We start from the raw sequence: 9,794 nt of genomic DNA, 5'->3' as shown, positions 1-9,794 counted from the left end.
CGGTAGTTATACCAGAGGAAGTCACATGATGATGAAGTTGAAATCCAGGCACAGGCGATGTTAGCCCAGAGCGGCTCCCCCCAGACCAGCTCGGGGGTCATGAGGTCGAAGAGGGACTTGCCCTGGCTGATGGACCTGTTGCTGTAGTGGACGTTGACGGGTATCATGATGAGGCAGCCGACGATGCTCATGACGAAGAACATGTTCCGGCACATGCGGGTGAAGCGCAGGAAGATGGTGGCATCCATGCCCATGCGTTCGACGAGCTGGTCTTCCTTAAGCTTGATGATGGGCGTCAACCAGGCAAAGACGCCCTTGCCCAGCGGCGGCGGCGCATGCGCTTTGTCTGCGTGCTTCAACTTGGGCGCGTAGACGACAGAGTTGCGAGGCCGGACGAGCGAGAAGAGGAGCGCTAGGCCAGCTGTGATGCCGAGAGAGGTGCCCAGCGAGACCCAGAAGGCATTGTAGTTGATCTACACCATGTTTGTTATTGATATATTCTTCCTCTTCTTTCTTCGTGATGGTGGTGGGCGCAAAGGGGAGAAAATGGTGGACGAACCTGAGATGTGAAGGATTGTGAGATGAGCTTCAGGAACTCGTCGGTACCTCCATCACGCTGAGCGAGTCCTCCCATCGTCTGGGGCGTCTCTCTCCTTTAACGAGGCCGTAGAATAATAGCCTGCTGTCTGCTGTCTGCTGTCTGTCGTTCGTAAAGAAGGCCGGGATCTAACCAACGGCTACAGGCATCAAGATGAAGATCAAGACCTCGACCTGAGCAACGGAAAAAAAAGACCTGAAAGACCTGAAAGACCAGACAGATAGAAGAAAGCAAGAAAAAAGCAAACGAGTGACGTGAGAAGGCCCGGTGTCTGTTGTCCCTAGACCAGCCAGGTCATTGTCCAGATGTCCAGATGGCAGGTCGGAAGGCCGGGCTGTTTCTCGAGTCGTTGGTTACGCAGCAAAGAGAGCGAAGAAGCAGAAGCAAAAGACGACGACGAGGAGGACGACGAGGACGAAGAGATAAGATGGGATGAAACGAGGGGAGTAAGAATAGTAATAGTAATAATAGCAAGGCAGTGTTATTAGTTTTTGACTACCTTTTTGACTGCTAGTTGGGTGAAGTTAGGTTAGTTTTAGTTGAGATGTCGCTTCCATCAGCCAAATCACCAAATCAAGGCCTAGACTGGAGGAAGAAAAGAAAAAAAGGCTGATGACGCTGCGGAGCTGACGATGAGAAGAGAAGCGCTGGGAAAAAATAAGAAGAAAAAGAAAAAAAGGAAGAAAAAAAAGCAAAGATAGGCAAGGAAGACGATCTGCTGGCTTTTTCATGGGCGTTTTTAGGCGGATGACCAGACAGAGATAGACGAGGAAGAGCGGGAGGATAGAAGAGAAGAGAAGATACGGATTACTCCACAGAAGGGAAGAAGATGAACATACAAAAGAGATAGAAGAGAAGAGAGTAACCAACTACGGAGTACTCCTATGTTACTCTTACATCCTCATGTTCTGGCCATTTTAACCGTTCGGGGACTCCACCGAGAGAGTTCACGGTTGAAGGTTGAGCCTTGACTTGAGACTTTGGTAGAAGACTTTAAAAGAGAGAGAAGAGACGGTCGATGGTTTATGGCTGCTGGTTGCTGGTTGCCAGCGTCCCCCGGTTGCTCCTGAGGCAAGCCTAAGGGGCTTTTACTCCTTGCGTTTGGCCCCTGAGGCTTGCCTGAAGCCGTCGTTGAGTCAGTAGGAAGTAAGTAACTTGACCCTTGCAGCTCGGCACTCTTGATTCTGCTTGCTCTGTTTACTTAGTGAGTACTTCATAGATACGTATCAGTAGTGATGGAGTAGGTAGTAGTAGGAAGACTGGATGATGATGATGATGGTCTTCCTGCTAGGGATGCTGCTTTAACTAGTTATTTATAGAGAGGGTGGAAACCATGTCTCAGATGGTGAGAAGCAGAGGAAGAGAAGACGAGGACAGGAGAAACACTCCGTGGATAAAACGTTTGTTCATGCATGTTTTTTTATGCATGTTTTTTCATGCATGGTTACTCATGCACTTTAAGATGGTAATCAGGTATATGAGGGATGTTAAGGGAGCAAGGTTGGGATAGAGAAAAGCTGGGGTAGGTTGGTTAGTTAGGTAGTTACTTAGTTTAAGGCTAGCTGTTTAAACACTACATATGTGTATGTACGGAGTACTTGGGTACGACTTTTGGCGGTTTGCTCTTTTCGTTTTGCTCGTTTGGTATAAGTTGGGTCCTGTTTACTTCTGGTTGGTGGTGTTGAAGTCGTCAAAGGCAGTGTGCAGACGCTTGGACATGGCCTTCTCGCCCTCGCGTACCCAGACTCGGGGGTCAAAGTACTTCTTGTTGGGCTTGTCATCACCGTCTGGGTTGCCGACAGCGCTCATCAGGTAGTCCTTCTTGTTCAGGACGTAGTCACGCACGCCGGTGAGGTAGGCGTACTGCAGGTCGGTGTCCAGGTTGACCTTGACGACGCCGTAGCTGATGGCCTCGGTGTACTCGGCCTTGGAGGAGCCAGAGCCGCCGTGGAAGACGAGGAAGACGGGCTTGTCCTTGCTGGAGCCGGTCTTCTCCTTAACGTGGGCCTGGTGCTTGGAGAGGAGCTCGGGGTGGAGGCGGACGTTGCCGGGCTTGTACACGCCGTGCACGTTACCGAAACCAGCGGCAATCGAGAAGTACGGGCTGATGGGGGAGAGGGTGTTGTAGATCTTGAGGATGTCCTCGGGCTGGGTGTAGAGGGCGTTGTTGTCCACGTCCTCGTTGTTGACGCCGTCCTCCTCACCACCAGTGATGCCGATTTCCTATCTTTACATTAGCATATATACAAACGACAAAAAGTAGAAGAAGAAGAAAAAGGCATAACTGACCATCTCGAGCCACTGCTTCATTGGAGCAGCACGCTTGAGGTACTTGGCGGTGGTGTCGATGTTCCACTGGACCTCCTCCTCAGAGAGATCGATCATGTGGCTAGAGAAGAGAGGCTCGCCGTGCTTCTTGAAGTAGTCCTCATCTGCGTCCATCATGCCGTCGAGCCATGGCAGCAGCTTCTTAGCACAGTGGTCAGTGTGCAGGACAACTGGGATGCCGTAGCTGGGGGCAATTGCACGGATGTACTGGGCTCCGGCGATGGCTCCGGCAATAGAGGCCTCCTGGTTACCGTTGGCAACTCCCTGGTCAAATAACCACCGTTAGCCAATATCCTTCTAAGGAAGATATTTTCATTATATCAAGAGTAGAGCTCACCTTTCCGGCAAAGTAGGCAGCACCGCCCTGAGACATCTGGAGAATCAGGGGGGAGTTCTTGTCACGGGCAGCCTCGAGAGCGGCCACGACGGTGGATGAAGAGGTCACATTCTAACACCAGCATCAGCCATCTCCTCTCTTCCCTTTATACCTGTGATCCGTGATGTTTTCCTGATACTTACGACGGCGGGGATGGCAAAGGTGTGCTGCTGAGCGTACTCGAACAGCTTGAGGCAGTCATCGCCAACGATAACGCCGGACTTGCGGGACAGAATCTCCTGGACACCCATTTTTCGTAGTGATGCTGGCAAACTTCTCTTCTAGCTAAAACGGCAGATAACTAGTCAGACCACGGCCTCTTGAATCAATTGAGACGGTAATATCAGGAAGAGGGAAGACGACAAGAAAAAATGCCCTTTTGGTTGAGGTTTTGTCTGTCGAGAAAAGCGAGGGATAAAAAAGACCCCGCCACGGCCAACCTGCGCTCTAAGCTAAAGCGACCCTAGCTATGGCGGGGCAAGGACAAGACATCTCGACGTACCTGGAGACTTGCTTGCTAGAGTAAGTAATATCAGTGTCAAGATGCAAAGACGAGGCTCGATGAGAGAGACAGAGAGACAGGGAGAGAGTGAGAGAAACAGGCAGAGCGGGAAAAAGGGAGAGAAGTCGCTGATTTTATTCTTTCCCTCCTTGTTTTGGTTTCGTCATTTGGCCCCAACCGGCATTTTTCGCTCTTGCTCGCTGCAATTCCGAGATTCCCCGCGTCCTCCCCTTTACCTTCTCCTTCATTTCTTGCTGTTATATTATTATATTAGTAGCAGTAGCAGCTGGTCTTAGGTTGCTATTTGATGGTGATGTTGATGCTGCTGTTGATGTCGAACTTGTGGCCGGGCTGACGGCCTCTACATGCTCTACGCTCAGTCTGTCCCCTTGCCGGCCTGTCAGTCTCAGTCTCAGTCTCATCGGCTATCGATTAGTTATATGAAAAAGCGACTTTGGCTGCCTTCGTCTTGCGTCCGGACGCCCACTCTCCGGCTGGCCCCAACGCCCAAGCTTTTCGATCACTTTCGCCGCTGCTCCTTGTCCTTTCCACCGTCGTTCCCGCCATCCCGTGGGTATATCGACAGCGGACCGAAGATAAGCGGCGGGGGAAGGTCCTTTCGAGGGCTCGGCCTGTATCAGAGCGATTCCTTCTGCTATCCAGATGGGCCGGGACAACCCCCCACAGATCCCTCCATGGGTGGGCTGGAGCATCTGTCTATGTATATCATTCTGAAACCGTTGATGTCAGCAGTGTCTATACATAGGTATGGAAGGCCAAGCTAGGAAATGTCATATGTCATCGCCCTACAATGGCTTCGACTTTGAGGCCTTGATAGTAGACATGAACTATAGTTAGTAGATATCCGATAAATGGAACCTCATCGGCATCATCGCTTCATCGTCGCTCTCTCTTTTCGAGTTTGATGTTCGATCAGAAAGACAGCTGCCGAGATGATGACTAAGGAAGCAACCCAATAGCATCGTATTACTGTACAGCCAATAATAATATTTAAATTATAGTTAGTACGACCTGTTAGTCAATATTGACCAATGATATGTATGTTTATTTAGTAACTAATTAGATGACATAAAAAGTCCGGCCCGAGGTAATGATATCATCACACAGACATCACATCGGCTTTTTAGGAGGCTCACAACGATATTCAACCTAATATCAACAATTGATATCTGGAATCTTCTTCTGATATAGGCTAATAGTAATATATCACCATCTACCAGGCCTAATCCTGTATACCCCACAATGGAAGTCGAAAAACAGGAGCGTACACCCGCCTTAGCCAGCCTACCACCAGAGATTATATCCATGATAGCAAGCTATCTCCCACCGGCTGATGTGGCCTGCATTGCCCTATGTAACCATGCAACTCTTTGCAGGCTTGGTTACAGGGTGTGGGACACATTGGATGCGTTTCCCAGTGACCGGAAAGTGTTTCTAAACCGACTGGCGGCTGACCTCCCGCCGTTCTATTTCTGTCACATTTGCTCCATCCTTCATCCTAGGGACTGCCTTGATCCTCCTGGGCCAACATTCTCTTCCAAACGTCCACTTAATTTTCATGAGGGCACGGTCAGCTCCCTCCGCCCATTCCTCGTGCATCCGCGGTTTCACTCTCTTTATTCTTTCTACCACTACCATTTGCAGCTCGCTATGAAGAGGCACTATTATGGACCAGAGCACGGTATCTCGACGGATTCTCTGTGCTTTACTGAAGTTCATATCGAAAAGGAGACCTCTACCACCTCCTTGTTATCCGTTGAAGCCCGGGTCTGCTCGGGTCCCTGCCTATGCCTGCGGATTCAAACGTGGGCCGCAGTAGAGGCCCGGAGCGTAGACAGGCTCATTCTCAATATCGATTTTGTATATCTCTGTGACAATGTTAGAATGGGACGCCAAAACCCAACAATGCCGTCATTGGTCAGGTCGGCCTTCATTAAATCCAACATTTCTAAATAACGTGGAGTCCTGTTTGAACCAGATGTCTTTAACTGCCAATTTTGTGGTGCTGACTACCAGGTGGAGGTAAGGGCTCTTGACAGAAACAGGCTGGCACTAGTAACTACTAAATGGATAAATCTTGGAGCCGGTCTTGACCCTGATGATATCCGTTGGAAGAAGAACAGCGAGAGACAGTGTTCCCTCGACTCAGATGCTGTAAGATCGTCTAAGGAGACTCTATCTTTGTTTGAGGACTCAGAAGGCCCCTCCCTGGATTCTTTGACCAAGAAGAACGAATCGTACTTATTGAATGATAACTATAGGTACTCCTTGTACCACTGGAAGCTTAGAATGTGGATGATGCAGGGCAGAAAACATTCCTGGTGGCACCATTTCTCTTATAAAGTGGTTGGAATTTTTCTCCAGTTCCTTCTTCTCTGGCCATGGTGGACTGGTGCCGCTGTGCTTTGCCTTTCTGCTTATTGCTATAACGTACTATAGCTCATGATAAATCTTCAATAGGATCCGTTATATTTATCTCTTTATCTTTCTTTCCTGCCCAGCATCTGCCCCTTGACGAGGCGGCCTCCTGCCTATTATGTAGGCGTTGATATTTTTCCATTTTCTCATACCTGAATAGCTCTATGCAATCACATAAGGAGGGGAATATCGACTCATGGGTTGTTCTTTTCCGTTATCAGCTGTGGAAGGTGCTGATAGCACTTATATCTAGATCCAGGCCTAGTGAAGGGACTATTTGTGTTTTAAGGACACGAAGGGATAACTAGCTGGTGACTGGATGCTGGTCACTGTGGTACTCATCCCTCCATCAGTACCTCTGGCTGTCCTGAGGCAAAACGCCATGTCGGAGCCCCTTGACCTGGTTCATTGGTTGGGAAGACTATATCCGTACGTTATATTATTACATAGGTACGAACATCCGATGGTTAGCCAAATACCTGGCAAAATGAGGGTTTCATTAGCAAACCATGGTAACTAGAGGATTCGTAAAGTACAATGTAAGGGCTCTAATTCTAGCAAAATGACATCAACTGCTAGACGAGGTGAGTTCAATGACCATTTTAGGTGCCTATCCTAGAGTTTATACCTTAGGCAGGTAACAAATCACAACTGCAGAATCATGCTTTTATTGTTTACATTGGATACCTTGAACTGTGGTAGCTACTGAGAACACCCGATTGTGGTTAGAGGTAGCCTTAACCTGAAAACTCTGTCCTCGACTATGCCACGCCTCATGCTTAAAGTACTACATTTTCATTACTTTATATATACAGGTATACTTGTAATACAATATCTGACATATTCGGGTTTCCACCACCCTTCTGCGGAAGTTGCAGGTCTCTTAGCAATCAGGACAAAATGCTTCGAACCCAAAGCAATTGGGACGGCCGTTGTAGTTTGCGATTCCCTCATCTGTAATAATGGTTAATTATTAAAAGTATGAAAGTTGATGACTGTTGTCCGGGCTTTTACATACTTAAATCAAGCCAGTCGGTGTCCTTTGAATCACCGGTCGAGGTCGTGCAGGAACACCGAAATTGGTCATCGGGGGTGATTTCGCAACGTTTGCAAGACCCACTGAAATTACCGCTGTAATATTGTTGTTAGCTAGCTACTCACATGAAGCGGCGCTATTGATGGATTCCTTATACTTACTCTTTTCGAAAAACGAGCTTCCCATTATCATTAGCCAAGCAATGATTCAGATCCAAAACGGCCTGATTATGCCCCTTGGGCCCAGAACAAGTCACCCACAGAGTAGCGTCGGAGGAAAGCGCGCCGCCACCACAGGATGCCCCAAAGTTAGGGCGAGTCAGCCAATCTGGAGGTTGAAATGTATTTATATTTCGCGCCAAAACCAGAGATGGCACATTTGCTAGCCAAGCCAAGCTTGGAAGGAGAGCAAGGCCAAACTTCATCTTAACAAGAAAGTGGAAATAGAAAGTAGAGGTCCAGAGTTTCAAATTGGGGAAGCTGATTGTTGGAGAGAATGATGGTTGAATAATTCTTAAGATACAGCGTATGCTGTCACCCTTTATATAGCCATTCTGATATCGAAGCTTAGTCAATGGCATTTGGAGCTGGCCATGATTAATCGCTTGTCCAACACATATCTATTGGTTTTCCCGGGATATCTAGCCACTGAGTCTGTAAGGGGGAGATCGACACTTAGTCAATGGCATTTGAAACTGGCCATGATATTAACGCTTGTCCAACACATATCAATTGGTTTTCCCGGGATATTTAGCCACTGAGTCTGCAAGGTGTAATTTCTCGACCGCCATCAAATCGCTGCCAACACAGCAAGCGTTTGCTGATTTGTCTATTTGCAAACAAAATACTACTGGGATGACCGGAGATTGAATAGGGATGAGACCTGGTTGGTTCCGTTTGTATCCGAGGCATGGGGGCGGAAGAAGGATGTTGATAATGCTGAACCTTGCATTGATGAGAGCAATGGAGGCCTGCTAGCTCAGTCGTTGGCCAATCTGTTGCTTAGGACCTGGATGCAGTCTGTCATTAAGATAACCAAAGGTACTACCATGTACTGGATACTATGACTTGGGGTATAAACGTTGGTCTCCACTCATAACAATTGTCTCAAACTCGGCTTTTGGGATAGGTAGCTCACATGCTTGAGCGTTATATACGTAGATCAAACATGGTTAGTTCTCTCAAGGATGTGCCGCTCCTTGCTCGCCGTTGGACGCGCGCTCGGCGGTTAAGGAGTGGATACCAACAGTGATGTTGCCAAGGCTGTCCGTGCCAGCCAACAGTTACAAGCCACATGGACAGGTACCAAGTAGGTACTCCGTAGTTATTGTTCTATATTAAGAGCTCGCCACCAAGGAGGTGACCAGCTGCTGGGCGGCATGGTGATTGCCGTTCCGCCAGTGTCCCTAGTTCTCTGAGGCAATAGACTGGGACTCTCACTCGTCGTGATGAATGTTAGTCGTCGGCCAAAAAGCGCATATAATGGCAAAGCCTCGTCTTAATCCGACGTATGAAGACGTAGTTAACTAAATCTAACCTACGGAGTATTTATTTATTATCATCCTCGCGGCCCGCAGTTACGTGGGTCTCTATGGAAACCTTTCTCCAACAGTACAACAAACTTAAATCATAACTAACTAACTAGTTACAGAAACCTATGAAATACCTAGGGAGTTACATGTGGTTCCCACATTTTTGACATTAAAGAAATGTAACTAACAAGGGACTGCGACCACACCTCTCTCTGGATCCTTTCCATGGAGCGCCCTGATCCTCCGGTCTCTGTAGTCCGACGATTGAACGGCAGGAATTATCTATCTTTAACTCATCATCTGGCGAACTCGCGCAGCATTATAAGATACGAAGTTTGGGGTCAGGGTCTCGAGCTTCAAGACCGTCCTCAGATTGAGAAGGCCAGGCTGGTAGCTCTCAAAGAGATGGGTATATATCTAGCGGATGCAATCGAGATAACTAAAACATTAACTAATTAGTAATAAAAACAAGTTACGGAATCACAGACAGCTGGCTCCCTACCTCAGGGCTCCTCAATGTAAGGAGACGATCTAGACACCCAACTTAAGAACAGACCATTGGCCCTTAAATAGAAGGAGCCGGTAGGAAGCCCTTGAAGTGACCTTGAATCCATCCGGTACAGATAGTCCAGTTTCCCTAGCGATAGCCTCATCCGCCACTTCTCGTTCTCATTTTCATGACTCTGATAATATCAAGGTTTCGATATATGTTTCCACTGTAGAATTGGTGAGCGAGCGTTGGAATGCTCTTCACGCATCACAGCCCTCACCAATGGTAGTAGATCTATCAGGAATTAGATGCCAGGCATAACTCTGAGGCACTCTCACGATATACTACCAACCTAGGTCGGCAACCCACCATTTATCCCAGGGAAAGCCCTCATCAACTAGCAACCGGCGTCCACCGGGCAATACTTCCACAAAAGCGTCCGCCGGAAACTCTAGCTTCCGAGGCTCGACGTCTCCCAGCAGACCCCTGACACT

The 9,794-nt window shown here is 48.1% G+C and overlaps 4 protein-coding genes across 4 annotated transcripts; 1 reads left to right on the top strand and 3 right to left on the bottom strand.

Moving 5' to 3' along the window:
• Nucleotides 1–2,260: 2,260 nt before the first annotated feature.
• MGYG_02656 (fructose-bisphosphate aldolase) lies at nt 2,261–3,553 on the bottom strand (the record flags this gene model as incomplete). Its single annotated transcript, XM_003175079.1, has 4 exons — nt 2,261–2,821; nt 2,888–3,190; nt 3,264–3,374; nt 3,446–3,553. The coding sequence occupies 4 exons, from the start codon at nt 3,551–3,553 to the stop codon at nt 2,261–2,263; spliced, it is 1,083 nt and encodes a 360-aa protein (XP_003175127.1).
• Nucleotides 3,554–4,104: 551 nt separating this feature from the next.
• Nucleotides 4,105–4,649, bottom strand: MGYG_02655 (hypothetical protein; the record flags this gene model as incomplete). The annotated part of the gene is made up of 3 exons (XM_003175078.1): nt 4,105–4,229; nt 4,292–4,521; nt 4,615–4,649. The coding sequence occupies 3 exons, from the start codon at nt 4,647–4,649 to the stop codon at nt 4,105–4,107; spliced, it is 390 nt and encodes a 129-aa protein (XP_003175126.1).
• A 418-nt stretch (nt 4,650–5,067) lies between these two features.
• MGYG_02654 (F-box domain-containing protein) lies at nt 5,068–6,113 on the top strand (the record flags this gene model as incomplete). Its single annotated transcript, XM_003175077.1, has 3 exons — nt 5,068–5,742; nt 5,842–5,979; nt 6,087–6,113. The coding sequence occupies 3 exons, from the start codon at nt 5,068–5,070 to the stop codon at nt 6,111–6,113; spliced, it is 840 nt and encodes a 279-aa protein (XP_003175125.1).
• A 1,013-nt stretch (nt 6,114–7,126) lies between these two features.
• Nucleotides 7,127–7,703, bottom strand: MGYG_02653 (hypothetical protein; the record flags this gene model as incomplete). The annotated part of the gene is made up of 3 exons (XM_003175076.1): nt 7,127–7,197; nt 7,262–7,374; nt 7,441–7,703. 3 exons carry the CDS (start codon nt 7,701–7,703, stop codon nt 7,127–7,129), a joined length of 447 nt encoding a protein of 148 aa, XP_003175124.1.
• Between the last annotated feature and the right edge of the window lie 2,091 nt (nt 7,704–9,794).

Source organism: Nannizzia gypsea, genomic scaffold, assembly GCF_000150975.2.
Source record: "Nannizzia gypsea CBS 118893 supercont1.2 genomic scaffold, whole genome shotgun sequence".
Classification (NCBI taxonomy): Eukaryota; Fungi; Ascomycota; class Eurotiomycetes; order Onygenales; family Arthrodermataceae; genus Nannizzia; species Nannizzia gypsea.
The sequence above is the reverse complement of the archived record's forward strand: the minus strand, read 5'-3'. Positions and strand labels throughout refer to the sequence as shown.